Below are 16171 nucleotides of genomic sequence, written 5' to 3' on the forward strand. Positions count from 1 at the left end.
GAAAATGCATTACCACACACATATAGTCGCATAAATCCATTGTATTTATATCACACAAATATGTTGCAATGTACATTTTAATCGAATTTCACTGAGTTCGAAGTGAATAAAATAAACTCAAGGTAAATGTTAGACACGAAACATATAAATGTTGTTTAAAATCGTACACTTTCGAAAGATTGTAACAAGTAGGGCTGGTTTTACGCAGAACCTTTCATTCGAAAAAGGATAGAAAAGAATTGCACACATTTACTAAAACATTTGGTTTGGTTTAAGCATGATTTTCATCGGCTTTATCCACTGCTACTTCTAAAGCAGTAATAAATTCGTTCAGTTTATTTAAATCCATTTCGAAATGTAGCTTACTTAATTTTCCATTTCCATCGCAACAATTTAAATATATTCTTATTAGTTCGCGAAAGTTTTGAGCGAAACTGCTATCGCCAATCACTACACGAGCATCGTAGTCGAAAGATAGTACTAGAGGATTTTCTTGAGCATTATGTAGTTGTAGCATATATTTTTCAATTTCCGATTTCCGCGCTTCATACACAGTTGGTACCAAACGTTGAAAATCTGGACTTAAATTGCTAAATTCATACAACAATTCTGCTTCGCTGGAATTTTCATTTTCATAATGAGATTTATAAGCTCGTGCAATTTTTCGTGTCATCAACATAAAATCGTAAACATTCTGAAATCCATATTTGTGGCAATGTTTTTCCATTTGATGTTCATCGCTATTGCCAAGCAGCACATCAACCGAGTAGTTAAGAATCTACGAAAAGTAAATTCTTTAATGTATAAATTAATAATTTTGCTTTATGCACTCACCTCATAAAGTATTTCTTTGTTGTCGATGTTTACTAAAAGTGGACAGCCTAAAAATGTGTAGCCTAGGGACATATTTTGTTGATACCAATTAAAAATTATTTTCAAAAATATAAATAGTCTAAACAACTTCGTGATCAGCTGTTTTTGTTTATTGTTCCATTAAATTACCGCCGCTGAGCTCAAATTTGACGGCGTGATTAATGCCATTCAACATCTTTTGATAAGCTGTGTATATTTGCTCACAAGTTTGGGAAATAACTTATTTATATTAATCCATTTATGTATATTACAAATATCATTACTATCTTTTTATATTTGTTGTTTTTTTGGGTAATTCTTCAAAAGCGGCTTTTCTGTCAGGGCTATTATATGCACAATCCGGCAGCCCTTATTAAAGATTCTGGCAACTACAAATTTCGCTGTCCTGTTCGATCTGGCAATTTATTGTCTATTCTAATCAAAGTTCATCTTGATTACAAGCATGTAATCAAGATGATGCATTTATATGCATATAAAGATATGGTATATATAAAAAGGGGATTCACATGATAAAACGCCACGTCTTATGTCAAATTTGATATCTATTTCATGGTTTCTACTGTGCTACTTTCATTGAATCAGTACTATTGCAACGCGCAAGGTTGTGAAATAAAGTGCAGCAAAAATTTAATTTTCCTGTTAAGTAAAACGTATTGTCAAACGGAACAAACAAAGTCATTAGTAAATAACAATGTCTGAATCAAATGCATTGCAATCCATTGCTATAGGTGTAGGTGCTGGACTACTATATCACTTTCTGAACACGTTGTCCGAGGAAAAAGTCGAGTTGGTTGAGAACTTGCAACAATGTGTTGAAGCCGTTAAGATTTTACGGAAGTGAGTATATGTACATAAGTACATCTTTTTTCATCACAAATTATTAAATGTGTATGCAATATTTCAACACCTACTCGTAGGAATTTAGTGCAGCCACATTTTTAGACGTACATATTTAAATTATTTATTTATTTATTTAGAAGAGAAATAAATATAAATAATTATTCCACTTATATACATACATATGTACATGTCGGAGCGTCGTTTGAAGTAGGCGACGCATTGGGGGCATATATTATATAGATTGTAATTACGCAAATAAGCATAGTAACAGGACTACAGAAACTGTTAGTGAGTGAGGTCTGATCGTATTCTGCAAACACAGTGAAGGGAGACAGGAGCCGTTAGCTATTTTTAGAGCAATGAAGGGGTGCGTATATAATTAGGCGCTATGTCCTCGCATAATCAGTTCAAGAAGTGATCTTGATAGGAGCAGAACTTGCTGTGCTCGTATAGCGGAAATAGAAAGTGAAGTTATTGAGTAAAGTGTAAAGTTATTTGGAGTCAAGCAAATTAAATATTAGTTTGTGTTTCGGTTATTTATATATTAAATAATTAATTTACATACATATTTGCATTAATTTTACAAAAAAGATAATGTTGTTGTCATCTCTCCGAACGAGTGAGTCAGATGGTTTGTTGTTACCAAAAATCAAGGATCTTTGTTGTTGTACGTGTGAGCATTCATCGAGGATATGAAGTATTGTGAGACCTTCCGAACCACATAAAGTGCATATGGGTTTGCTTCTACCATTCAAAAGGTGTCCATGTGTCGCAAGTGTATGTCCAATCCTTATGCGTGTGAATGTTTTTATATTTTTACAGGTGATGGTATTGGAATAATGTGGTTTTTGGCCTAATGGATTAGCAAGTTTATAGTAGTGGTTATAGTGTCTCCAATCGTTTAGACAACAGAAATATGCTGTTTAACGAATTTCTTAATATTCTTTGTGGTGAAGAAGTTTTTCTTCGATTGTCAGCCATTTCGTTTCCTTGAATCCCTGTGTGTCCAGGTTACCACATAATTTTCATTATGTTATTGTCTTGAGGAATAAGGTTTTCTATTTTTGTAATCAGGTGGGAATCGTTTGATTGGTTAAAAATGGCATCTATGACGGATTTACTGTAATAATTTTCTTTTCATTCCTAGCGGCAAAACGAACCGCTTCTAATATTGCAGCTGCTTTAGTTGGGCACAATTCCGATTTTTTTGGCGCCGCAATGTAGGGTTATAGGTACCGCAAATGCTTAGTTTACGAGATATTCGACCTTAAAGCTCAAAAATTCCCAAAATTCGAATATTTCAACAAGCTATTTACACACGTTTTACACACACTACGCACATTTTCAATTCAAATTAATCATATTAAAAAACAAAACTCAAATTCAAAATATAATAATATACACATATATCGTCGGCCGAAGGCCGCCAACGCAAAAAGGATTGCGACGCGTAAGTATTTCGGTCACCTCGATATGATATAAATTTTATAATATTATCATAGATTTTTACTTATTTATGTTTTTTAAATATAAATCACATATTATACGTACACATATGTATATGGAAAAAGTGTTTACAACTCAATTATAACTTGAAAAATGTTGGAAAGTATTTTTCATTATAGTTAATATAGGAAAAAAATTCTCGCGGAAAAACAAACAAAGAAAAATCGTTAAGAATCCTACATATTTGGTGTTTAAGAAGTGGCAACGCTCGTTTTCCTCATAATTGTAAACAATCTAACCTTCTCAACGATGAGTGTGCTAAGTGATTTTTAAATTAATAAATTTAGGTAAAATTTAACATAATAAAAGTGAATTTTTAACTTGTTTTAATGTTTAGAGTGTATATTTAAATAAACCAAGTGAAAAATGTGAAAAAATTTAGTGAAACAGAGAAATACTATTACATATTTTGTTGATAACAATTAAAAATTATTTAAAAAATAAATATTGTTTGAACAACTTCGTGATCAGCTGTTTTTGTTTTTTGTTCCATTAAATGTACCGCCGCTAAGCTCAAGTTTGACGGCGTGATTAATAGCGTTCAGCGTCTATTGTTCGAAAATTATCAGTGGCCATTCGAATTTACAACAGCTGTGCCATAATTTCGAACATAACATTGCCATTTTCGTTGAAGTGAAGTGATTGTAAAGTTTTTCATATTTTTATAAAAATAACAAAAAAACCAATTTCCCTTATTGATTAACTAAAGAACATCAATAATTACGTGTATATAACTTATAGAAAGTATAATTTTAACATCTAAAGACGTGTAAAGTGTAAAAAGGAGTTTATCATTTCGGGAAATACGATGTTTTTTGATAAAAACAAAGAAAATATTGTTTTTAAAAGCACGCGCGTAGAACTAAAAACGAGTATTTTAAGACATTTCCCGTGAAAATTGGTGCAAGTTTTCGGAAAAGCCGCTCTGCTGAACATTTACCAATAAAATAACTGCTTTCAAACTTTATAATGATGTCAAATAACCAATCAGGTAAATATAATACGTTACTTAGCTCTCTGAAAAGTGGGCAATATATTACGTCCATATAACGAAAATTTGGAATAAAAAATTGTTTCAATATAGTATATTATGCTGAAAATATATTCAAAATTTTCGCCTGCGGCGCTTTTCAGGGAGCTTTGAAATTTTCTTTGAAAACAGTATTATATAAAATAATATCTAATTTTTTTTCAAAGTTGATGATATTCCATCCACGAGCGCTGCAGCAGTAATGTGTCGTGATGCTACCATGATACAGCAGTGGAATATAGTGCAAATGAACAAATACTTGGGCTCACATGAATTGTGTGTATCATTCGCCGAGGTATACGGTCTGTTGCCAAAAAGCCGGCTTTGTGCCGTTCACAAAACCCAAATGGCATTGCGCAAACGCCACCCAGTAGGGTACTTTAAATGCTCTAGGGGCAATTGTAAGACAAAGTCCCTTATTTCAAGGGCAGCGGGCACGTGGTTTGAAGGCGTCAAATTAAGCATTCCCCACGTGTTTTACCTCATGTATTGCTTTGCCCACCGCTTTACGCGGGAAGGTATTTATAGGGAGGATTATGTGAGCGTTGGAAAAAAATTGTCATCTGGCACTATCTCCGACTGGTATAGCTACTGCAGGGAAGCGGTAGTTATATTTCAGTTAGACCACCAAGAAGTCAAAGGGAAGATTGGTGGTCCAGGTAAGGTGGTGCAGATTGACGAAAGTAAATTCGAGAAACGCAAATACAACAAAGGTAATAATAATAATTTATATATAATGCAATTATGTTTATTCAAATACTTTTCTTTTTTTTCAGGAAGACGCGTAGAAGGGCATTGGGTGCTGGGAATGATAGAGGATGGCAGTGAGGACCTCAGACTGGAGGTCTGCCCTGACAATGTACGTTCCGCTGAGGTCCTCATCCCTCTTATTCGTAAGCATGTACACGAAGGAACAACCATAAGGACCGATTTTTGGCGCGCATATGAATGCCTCCCTGAGTATGGTTACATCCATGAAAAGGTTAACCATAGTGACCCTGGCAATCCATTGATCGCCGAGGATGGCACACGCTCCCAAAGAATCGAATCTCATTGGCGTGTAGTGAAGAGATTTTTTTATAAGGATAATTATAATAATCCGGCAAACTTTGCTGATCTAATAGTAGAATTTTTATGGAGGCGGGAAATACGGAAAAAAAAGACAGACCCATTTATTTCGTTACTGGGTGTTATTAAATATGTGTATAACACGAAATAAAAAAAACTCCATACAAATGAAAACCCAATTTTATTATTTAGGGGGTCTTGTATAAATGGTTGGTTGGGTTATCTAAAATTTACCCGTACTTTTTTGTATGTCAATTTATTGACAATTTTTTTGTTAAAAAAAAGTTAACATATTACTACAACTCCACGAATTCGCAAAAATTGATGTAACGCTAAAAATGTACGTACTTTTACCGGGTCTTATTAAGGTAAGATCTCATGTTTTGTTTTCCGATAGCACAAGTTTTTTCAAATCTCATTTCATAGTTAACATCAAATATCTTTTAATATATTGTATATAGTTTCGGCTAGTCGTGACTGCTGCGTATTTTGGATTGCTTCATAAGTTTATAAATAAATATCAGGCAACGACAAATGTAATTGAGAACTTCAACAACTATATGTATATTGTGTTAAAATTTTCTTAAACTCCAGAATAATTTTTTTTGATAATAACTAGCGATTCCAAAGTATTAAAGTGTTTAATAAAGGACTAAAGCAGAGTAAAAGTTTTGCCAAAGAATCGAAACTTTTCAAATCCTAAAATAGTTCTGTACATGCCCAGAGGTCTTCACAGACGAGTCCTTGTGTTGGATGACGAACACAATGAAGCGTGCGTGGTCCACTAAAAGAGGCAAGCTACTCCAGCGATCATTCAATCAAACAGGGTAATTTCATGTTTGGGGATGCATCGTAAAATTAGGATTTGGTAAACTAGCCGTCGTGGATTTCTGCAATCAACAGACATGTGATTTGGGGCAGGAAGCAGGGACTGGGTTCTTCAAGAGAACAACCACCCAAAACATTGAAGTTGAACGAGACAACTTCTTTAGATTGACCATCAGAGTAAACCCGATCGAGAACGTTTGTGCACTTACGAAGATGAAATTACGAGGAAAAAATATGCTAATCATAAATCAATTTAAATTAAATATTAAAGCAATAGGGCGTAGTTAGTCGATAGCATGCATTCTCGTTTTTATGAAACCTATAAAAATGGTGGTGACTGGCAATTATTATAATTTTGTGGATCGTTTTTAAGATACCTTTATCTCTTCAATGACATAAGCTAATTGCTTTCTTTTTGAACCTACTGTAAATAATTCTATCTTTGTTCATTTCTATTTTCAGGCATTGCAATGAAGTGCCAGTACTCGGATTGGACTGTGAATGGGTGGACGCTCCGAATGTGTCCTTATTGCAGTTATGTAGTCACAAGGGATATTGTGCTGTTATAAGATTATGTAAAATGGCAAGCATACCCATGTCCCTGTGCAATCTACTAAGTGATCGCAAGGTGGTTAAGGTTGGTGTTGGCATCGCAAAAGATTGCGAGTATTTGGAAGAATGTGACCTACCGACAAATTCTGCATTGGATTTACGTTTTGTGGCCAAACTGACCGGTGCAAAACCGCAAAACTTGGCCGACATGTATAAGGCTGTTGTGGGTGGAACCTTGAAAAAAGATTTAGAGCTAACCCTATCCGATTGGGAGGCTTACACGTTGACTCCTCAACAAATTCAATATGCTGCCGATGATGCTAAAGCTGGCATAGAGATCTATAAGACATTAGCCAAGAAAGTGTCAGATGTAAATGTTTTCGCGCAATATTACGATATGGACTATGTACCTCGTAGGGACAATGATTTGAAAAGTGTGGCGTCAGATGAATGTTGCCTTCAGTAAATACCTATATCGAGCTCTTTTCGTGAATATGACCTAATCGCCAAAAATCACATTTTACAGGAGAAGATTTTTTATGCGTAAAAAATTGTCTGATTTAATAAAGTATCTTCCACGGTTTTGTATGTAAAACTATTAATGTTTATTGTAAATCAGGTGTAAAGACAATCTGCTGTATTATATGTTTGGCCTGTTATTGTATATTTCTGAGGTTTGCTTAGCTTGATTATTATTTCATAGTTCCAATATTCCGAATTAGCTATGGGAAACTACTATGGGTCTTCTTCATTATATGTAAATAAACAAAAATATTTTTTTATCACTCAAATACAGCATTTACTAATAGATGTGACGTGATTTTGGCAGCTCGTGGCGATCATGTTTGTTTACGAATTTATGTCAAATATTGTCACTACGTTCAGTAAGGTTTACCATTTTATTATATTACGTTTCACTTAGCTACAACGCTTGGGAAATGTACAAGATTATTACGCAAATGCACGTTCTCCGAAAAAACGTTGAACAAATGTTTATCGAAAAATCATCTTCTCAAACGAGCCTCATTTCTGGCTTAAGGTCTTCGTCAACAAACAAAATTGTCGCTATTGAGGAGAGTCAAATCCTCCTGTTGCTGATTAACCGTTTGATGCGGATAGTGATATGGCGGTATCATTGGGTCTTATTTTTTTCGAAATGAGGAGGGATATACCGTTACCATTAATAGCGAGCATTATAACCGAGTTTTTGGACACATTGGCCCAGTGAAATGACTGCAAATATCATGCAAAATGACGCTCCTTATTTTATCCGGGGTAAGTTATGAAGGCTGTATCTCCGAAACTATTACTCGGATTAACTTGAAAAGAACATAATTCTAGAGGTGTAGTAGAATTTAGGTTCTCTCTCGACGAACAAAAACCAAACTCTATAAGTCACTCATAATTCCCGTCCTGCTATATGGTGCAGAGGTTTGGACCATGACAACAACTGATGAGTCGACGTTGCGAGTCTCTCGAAAACTCGTTCTGCGAAAGGTTTATGGTCCTTTGCGCGTTGGCTACGGCGAATATCGCATTCGATGGAACGATGAGCTGTATGAGATATACGACGGCATTGACATAGTTCAGCGAATTAAAAGACAGCGGCTACGCTGGCTAGGTCATGTTATCCGAATGGATGAAAACACTTCAGCTCTGAAAGTATTCGACGCAGTACCCGCTAGGGGAAGCAGAGGAAGAGGAGGCCTCAACATCGTTGGAAGAACCAGGTGGAGAAGGATCTGGCTTCTCTTGCAATATCCAATTGGCGCCACATAGCGAAAAGATTACGTCAGTAAAGAAGAAGAAAGAAGAAGTAGTAGAATTTAATAACACTTTCAATTTTTGAAATCCGTAAACTCATGTAACCCGAGAGGCTCTAAGACAACATTTAGCGCAAAATAGCACCGGACCATATAAAATTGGCGTAAATGGCAAGAGATATGTAAACGGAGTCGCGGTGGCTATTTGACCGACATTTTCTTCAAATCATAAATGGCATACTATTATCTGCATAAGAAAAGAAATTTAACCCAATTTGAGTGCTTTATTTCATTTTAACATCACGTCGTTATTGTTTGTCGAACTTTGTGTCTGTTTAACGGGAAGTTCTTATTCTTTAAGTAGTTCAATATGAATGAACATCAGCCGAATGATCTCGTATTCTGCTGGACGTTTCTAGTGAAACTGATACTTATGACGTCAAGGTAATGGCTCTGTATTTGGTGGAATATAAAGGGCGTGCTGTATTATGAGCTTCTAAACCCGGAAGAAGCCATTAACGAGGAACACTACCAATAACAACCCCAGCAAATACTCGAAATTTGCTATTAGACAGGAGGCAATACTTTTCCAATATGTCAACGCTCGGCCTCATGTGCCAAGGCCGCTAATGGCTATATCACGATAGCTCATACAAGGATCTTGCAATATCAGTTTACGCACAGCAACAATTGATTTTGGGCGACTTCCACGAAATTCGCCTTGGAGTGATCTACGACCCCGATTTCATTCACCATTCTATCGATAAATAATGGTGGTTGATAGAGCTTCATGGTCAAAGATTGAATTACATAAGTTCTTCTATGCACTCTTGATAAGTTAATCCTCGTCGAAAGTTGTAAGAAATAATCGCGCCATGAATATTTTGAGTTACTGTAAGCAACACAAAAAACTTTCGTATATCAAAACGTTCTGAAACATCAAAAATGTCAAAATTTACGATAAAGCTGTGAGTTGTCAGATTGCAACACCAGAGTTGTGAAATTCGGAAATATAGAAGGCAATCCTGAAGAATCCTACAAAATAGTTTGGTAGTAAGCCATCCATTCTTCTTGTTTGTTAAACTTACGTAATATGCTAAAATGTAAGGGAAGTTCATTAAACATTTACCCACTATTACAAAGAGATATTGACCAAATCGCTCGAATTAGGCAACTACAAGTTTCTCTTTGCACCATATAATCAAGATTTGGCCCCGGGCGGATCCATTTTAGTTTCAAACTTGAAAACGTCACTCATCACACAAAAATTTGAATGAAATGAGAAAGTTAACGCCCTCCCCCAGAAGGGCGTACTTTGCAAGACTCCAGAAAACGTATTTTTCAGACGGGTTAGAAAAGTTGGAGCATGACTGGATTAAGCGTATTGATAACATTTACATAATAACATTTCTAAAATTTTCGTTTTTCTTTTATAGGCAACATTTTTAACCGACCGCCCTAGTAAATTGTTTAGACTTTGCGGCGTCTATAATACTAAAGCGGACGTACATATAGTATAAAGTAGTACAAATTCGTAGTCGGGCTTGTCGTTCCCATTTAATTATGTACATTTGTTATAAATAACCAAAAATTCATATGCCAAATTATTATAAATGCACCAATAAAAGTGCTCATACACAAACGGCAACTTGTGATAATGCTTATCTTCTCGACAATATTGGCAATATACTTGATACAAATGATAACCAAAAAATGTAATTAAATGTTAGCTGAACGAAAATCGAAAATGTAATACCCAATGCACACACATATGTACATGAATACCTACTCGATATCAATGCGCTTGTGATTGTACAAAATTATTATTTATAGGGGTATTCAGACCGAAGCCTGTTAATTTGGTAATTCGTTAGTTGATACTTCGTTAAAAGGCTTAACTGTGAACATACTTTTTGTTCTACCTCTGTAGTATGGTAAATTTTATTCCGAAACAGCTGATTCAATTTTATTAAAGAGTAAAAATGCCTCAACAAAGTGCAAAATCAAAAATTGTCAGTAATTTAATTGAAAATTATGTGGAGCAGATGAAATTTTTTACTGGTAAGTACTTTAAATTGATATACTTGTAGAGAGGAGCAGGAGAACAGCTGATGTGATATTACCGAGTAACGAAACAATTATCAAGCTTGCCAGATAGATAGTTCGTTACTCGGTGGAACGATAGTCTGTTAATTTTACAAAAACAAAATACATGTAAAATACTACCGAATAACGACTAACGCATTAACAAGGCTAGTCTGAATACCCCTTATGTATTTATAATATATTTCGATTAACACAGCGATAGATGCTATAATCGTCACCATATTAAAAATTTTCAAAGCCGAATTTTTTTTATTGAATTCATCCTTCGATTTGGGTTTCAAACTTATTATTGCGAGAGAAATACAGTAGAAATTATGAAACAAAAATTATCAATTCCAATTTTTAGGTAAACAAAGTGGTTATAAACAAAAAGTCAACCATATGCATGCGTTACATAGTGGCTTATTTTATTAAAAATTCAAACAGAAAAATCCTTTAACATTGTGTGTTTCATAGCGCAAAACGATGACTGCCAAGTTTTGCGAATCTTTCGATGACTTTTTCGGCGGTGATTTCGATGTCATGATGCGTATGAAGCAACGCTAATCCAACTAGTCTTTCTTGAAGTATAGTCGTCCTAAGCCATGTTTTGATGCGATGAAGATAAGAGAAAGAACGTTCAGAGCTCGCGTTTGTTACGGGAAGTGTACAGAATACTCGGAGATAGGTGTGGATTGTTGGGAATATGTCGACATCACATTTTCTTAATGTTTCCAGTGCAGAAGTTGGAATTTCGCTGCCTTCAATTTTTTGTTGCTGCTGCCAGTGGCATTGCCAGTAGCTTAATTCACCTTTGAATTTGAATTTTTGTACGCTTTTTTCAACATCTAGAAGATTCCCGAATCTTTCTATCAAGCATCCGATTAGATCATCAATTTCGTTTTCTTTTAAAAAACTTGCTTTTCTGGGAGCAACACACTCAATTAGTAACCATCCAAAACTTCTTGTGAAAAACGAGCTTACAAATATTCGTTGATGGTATCCAGCAGAAGTATGTAGACAGAGACCCTGTAGTAATCTTCGCAAGTTTTCACGTCGTAATTTTCGCGTTTCGTTTGTCGACCACATGTTCTCGGTATCGCTTCGTCAACGTCAACTGACGCTAGGTGACACCACGTATTACGAAAAACATATAGACACGATGCCGCTTGCGACTATTGAACGCCCCATTAATTCGATATCTCTGCGGGCATATATGTCTCATACTGTACTCAAGATTTCGACTCTTTCTCAATTCAGAATTTAGTACTTCCGCTGTGAAATTTCCCTAATTTAATTGTTTAAGCAGTTTGCAAGTAACTCACAAGCAAAATTCCTCTCGCATCCAAAAAAACTGATGCTATAACCTTCTTGGCCGATTTCCGGACACGAGCTCGTTTCGAAGCCGAACAACCAGGTTCACACCACTCTTTAGCCTCTTATTTTGATTCTGGATCATGGTGATAGACCCAAGTCCTATCCATAGTGATGAATCGACGCATAAAATTCACTTTATCCTCTTTAAAACACTCCAAATCTTGCTGAGAAAGTCGCACTCGAATTTGTTTTTGTTCTATTGTTAGCGAATGCGAGACCCATTATGCACACAGCTTTCTACAACCCAAGGAAAGTAGGAAATTACTAATAACAGGTATATTGGATCTAAGGTGCAAGCCTTTTGAATGACCTCTACGTCTGCATAACGCTTTTCTTTCATGGACAAAGAAAGAAGTCGCACGGTACCATATCAGGTGAATACGGAGAGTGGTTAATGGTTAAAATGAGATTTTTGGTCAAATAATCAGTCACAATCGTCGATCGATGAGACGGTGCATTATCGTGCAACAAACTCCAATTGATGAAATGTCATGAAATTCTCACTGGACAATCGATAAAGATAGCAGATTCTCACGCACCAGTCGACATATAGATCATTTTTACTTTGGAACGCACTTGTATATTCTATATATCTTGTGCTCACTTAATTTTTGTACAATTTATTAAATATTGGCCGATATTTACAATGCATAAGCAAATGAACACCGCGACGAGCTGAGTCGACTTAGCCGCGTTCGATTGTCCATCTGTCTGTATATACGCGGATTAGTCCCGAGAAATTGATTTTTCAGGATCGCTGATATCACACCACTATAGCATATAGCTCTTATGCAAACTGAACAATCAAAATATATTTTTTGTAATCTTTTTTTTTTGAAAAGATATCAGCACAAAATATGGCTTAGTACAATTTTAGCATATTATTTAGGTCGGACCACTATAATATAGGTCCCATACAAACTGAAAGATGAAAATCAAGTTCTTGTTTGAATTTTTTTTTTATTTCTAAAGGTTGTTATAACTTCACTGTTTTTACTTAAGCTTTGTTTGCTCGGACAATCGGATTGCCAGTCACCCAGAACTAAATTCGTCTCTTATTTTGATCAATTTGATATATATAACCCCCTATCTAACCGGTTAGGATTTAGGTGTTACAAACAACGAACGTAAAATATATGCGGCAATTCAAAAAAACAAAAACAGCAATATACTTATTATTGCTAACAGCTCTTGTAGATGCATTCTGTGTTGATTATTTTGGTCCCAAGTGTCATATTAGTGTATCATCAGTTTTTATTAATGCCTCAGCGCAAAATAAGTGAGCAAAAGACGAAAATTCCAAAAATAAACGATAACAAAATGTTATAAAGGGTGATTTTTTAAGAGCTTGATAACTTTTTTTTAAAAAAAACGCATAAAATTTGCAAAATCTCATCGGTTCTTTATTTGAAACGTTAGATTGGTTCATGACATTTACTTTTTGAAGATAATTTCATTTAAATGTTGACCGCGGCTGCGTCTTAGGTGGTCCATTCGGAAAGTCCAATTTTGGGCAACTTTTTCGAGCATTTCGGCCGGAATAGCCCGAATTTCTTCGGAAATGTTGTCTTCCAAAGCTGGAATAGTTGCTGGCTTATTTCTGTAGACTTTAGACTTGACGTAGCCCCACAAAAAATAGTCTAAAGGCGTTAAATCGCATGATCTTGGTGGCCAACTTACGGGTCCATTTCTTGAGATGAATTGTTGTCCGAAGTTTTCCCTCAAAATGGCCATAGAATCGCGAGCTGTGTGGCATGTAGCGCCATCTTGTTGAAACCACATGTCAACCAAGTTCAGTTCTTCCATTTTTGGCAACAAAAAGTTTGTTAGCATCGAACGATAGCGATCGCCATTCACCGTAACGTTGCGTCCAACAGCATCTTTGAAAAAATACGGTCCAATGATTCCACCAGCGTACAAACCACACCAAACAGTGCATTTTTCGGGATGCATGGGTAGTTCTTGAACGGCTTCTGGTTGCTCTTCACCCCAAATGCGGCAATTTTGCTTATTTACGTAGCCATTCAACCAGAAATGAGCCTCATCGCTGAACAAAATTTGTCGATAAAAAAGCGGATTTTCACATTTCGAACCGAACACTGATTTTGGTAATAAAATTCAATGATTTGCAAGCGTTGCTCGTTAGTAAGTCTATTCATGATGAAATGTCAAAGCATACTGAGCATCTTTCTCTTTGACACCATGTCTGAAATCCCACGTGATCTGTCAAATACTAATGCATGAAAATCCTAACCTCAAAAAAATCACCCGTTACGTACAATATAAATGATAAAAATGCATATTAGCACAAATTTATGAAAACATCAGTGATAAATGAAGTGGATACGAGGCGAGAGAAGCTTCGCCAAGCAGATGCTAAAAGGTGTAAGTACCAAAATAATATCATTATCTTTGTAGCTATTATCATGGTTATATATAACTTTTGATATAGATTAGGATGGAATCATGATGATTTAAAACAGATCGAGACATATGTATAAAGAGTTATTTATTTCTAAATGATCAGGATGACGAGACGAGTTGAATTCTGAATGACAGTCCGTGCAAGACCGGCATGACACGGCACATTTTTAGTTGAAATTACTAATTTCGGGATCCGCCCGACCGATTTCAAACGTACCAAATTTGGTATGTGATATTCCTCTGGCAATCTTATGTTACAGTGTGAAAATTTGAGAAATCGGACTACAGAAACGCCTACTTCTGATATAACAAAACTGTAAATTCCATCTGATTCTTTCATTTTACAGTAAACAAATCAATACATCGAGATAAAACTTTATGCGAATAGTGCCCTTAAGATATGCCACCTAATGACCAAAAATTGTCAAAATAGGATAACAACTATTCGATCCCCTGATAACCAGTTTCTTTTGGGAGATTATTATCGAAAATATCGGTCAAACTGTGAGATTGAACTTCGAAAAACATATTTTCCTGTTAATACTTTGCCCATATGTCAAATATAGGTAGAATCGATTCACTACTTAATAATTTCTGAAAACTTTGTCTGACAAGTTTTTAATCGTACTCTTTTTTTTTAATTCAGCTTTATCGGGACGTGTCGAGCAAGAACGCGTTTCATACCCAAAATATTCACCAAAATCATTCGAATGGACTCAAGAGAAATGTCGAGCTCTCTTGCCATCTCTCTAACATTTGCCTGACGATTTTCAGGCATCATATCCTTCTTCTTCTTTTTAATTGGCATAGACACCGCTTACGCGATTATAGCCGAGTTAACAACCGCGCGTCAGTCGTTTTTTTTTTTCGCTACGTGGCGGTAATTGGATATTCCAAGTGTAGCCAGGTCCTTCTCCACCTGCTATTTCCAACGGAGTAGAAGACTTTCTCTTCCTCTGCTTCCCCCGGCGTGTACTGCGTCGAAAACTTTCAGAGCTGGAGTGTTTTCGTCCATCCAGACAACATTATAGTCTGATAGCCGATATCTTTTAGTTCGCTGAACTATGTCAATGTCGTCGTATATCGCGTACAGCTCTTCGTTCCATCGAATGCGATATTCACCGTGGCCAACACGCAAAGGACCATAAATCTTTCGCAGAACTTTTTCTCGAAAACTCGCAACGTTGACTGATCCGTTGTTGACATCGTCCAAGCCTCTGCACCATATAGCAGGACGGGAATTATGAGCGACTTATAGAGTTTGGTTTTCATATCCTTCACTTTTTTAATATTTCGATCAGTTGAAGACGTCGAAGGTCGTCTAGAACGAGGCATATCTTCAACGATCTCTCGACCTTCTTTGAAGACTTTGTACCACTCGTAGGCTTGTGTTTTTGATAAAACTGAATTGGTATACGCGTTTTCCCACATTCGCAATGAATACGCACACGAAATTTTGTTACAAATACCACATTTGGGACAAATTCTTTGTTAGATGATACGAACGCAGTACTAAGGTCTACCAACTTTAATAGCTGCAGTTCGCGTTCATATTTGGCACAGTAATTAAAGACACCCCTACTTAGCAAAATACATTTTTTAGAAAAATAATTTACCCGGAGAATTTAATTACAATTTCCGAGTGCTTTTTTGTTCTATTTTTTTCAAATTTCAGGTTATAACTTCTAAAACTAAAGAGCTACGATGGCAAATTTTCCCATATATTTTGTATGACCACTTTTATAATGATTTTTCTTAATAACTTTTTTGATATTAAAAGGTGGTTTTCGAGTTAGAAGAGTCCACTACATAGGCTGCTATATAT

At 35.7% G+C, this 16171-nt stretch overlaps 3 protein-coding genes across 4 annotated transcripts; 2 read left to right on the forward strand and 1 right to left on the reverse strand.

Moving 5' to 3' along the window:
• Positions 1-21: 21 nt before the first annotated feature.
• Positions 22-1129, reverse strand: LOC105233370 (uncharacterized). The gene is made up of 2 exons (XM_011215443.2): positions 835-1129; positions 22-778 (listed from the first exon to the last, which is right to left on the reverse strand). The coding sequence occupies exons 1-2, from the start codon at positions 904-906 to the stop codon at positions 272-274; spliced, it is 579 nt and encodes a 192-aa protein (XP_011213745.2). The 5' UTR covers positions 907-1129; the 3' UTR covers positions 22-271.
• Positions 1130-1430: 301 nt separating this feature from the next.
• On the forward strand, positions 1431-7292 carry LOC105233372 (exonuclease 3'-5' domain-containing protein 2). The gene is made up of 2 exons (XM_011215444.3): positions 1431-1710; positions 6608-7292. Exons 1-2 carry the CDS (start codon positions 1565-1567, stop codon positions 7161-7163), a joined length of 702 nt encoding a protein of 233 aa, XP_011213746.2. The 5' UTR covers positions 1431-1564; the 3' UTR covers positions 7164-7292.
• LOC125775847 (uncharacterized) lies at positions 1723-5834 on the forward strand. Of its 2 annotated transcripts, XM_049446882.1 has the most exons (3): positions 1723-4210; positions 4417-4962; positions 5026-5834. In XM_049446882.1, exons 1-3 carry the CDS (start codon positions 4189-4191, stop codon positions 5466-5468), a joined length of 1011 nt encoding a protein of 336 aa, XP_049302839.1. In that variant the 5' UTR covers positions 1723-4188; the 3' UTR covers positions 5469-5834. The 2 variants fall into 2 exon arrangements, with proteins under 2 accessions (XP_049302839.1, XP_049302836.1); XM_049446879.1 differs by having other exon boundaries at positions 4417-5834.
• Positions 7293-16171: the final 8879 nt, after the last annotated feature.

The sequence above is a fragment of the Bactrocera dorsalis genome, chromosome 1 (genome assembly GCF_023373825.1).
Source record: "Bactrocera dorsalis isolate Fly_Bdor chromosome 1, ASM2337382v1, whole genome shotgun sequence".
In the NCBI taxonomy this organism is placed as follows: Eukaryota; Metazoa; Arthropoda; class Insecta; order Diptera; family Tephritidae; genus Bactrocera; species Bactrocera dorsalis.

What these genes read in the sequence shown, in the direction of transcription:
- LOC105233370 (XM_011215443.2), bottom strand. Translation starts at nt 906, where the DNA reads ATGTCCCTAGGCTACACATTTTTAGGCTGTCCACTTTTAGTAAACATC. An exon ending in ACAAAGAAATACTTTATGAG is followed by an intron (nt 779 to 834) that starts GTGAGTGCATAA and finishes TACTTTTCGTAG; the next exon opens with ATTCTTAACTACTCGGTTGA.
- LOC105233372 (XM_011215444.3), top strand. Translation starts at nt 1,565, where the DNA reads ATGTCTGAATCAAATGCATTGCAATCCATTGCTATAGGTGTAGGTGCT. An exon ending in GCCGTTAAGATTTTACGGAA is followed by an intron (nt 1,711 to 6,607) that starts GTGAGTATATGT and finishes TTCTATTTTCAG; the next exon opens with GCATTGCAATGAAGTGCCAG.
- LOC125775847 (XM_049446879.1), top strand. Translation starts at nt 4,189, where the DNA reads ATGATGTCAAATAACCAATCAG. An exon ending in GATGTCAAATAACCAATCAG is followed by an intron (nt 4,211 to 4,416) that starts GTAAATATAATA and finishes TTTTTTTCAAAG; the next exon opens with TTGATGATATTCCATCCACG.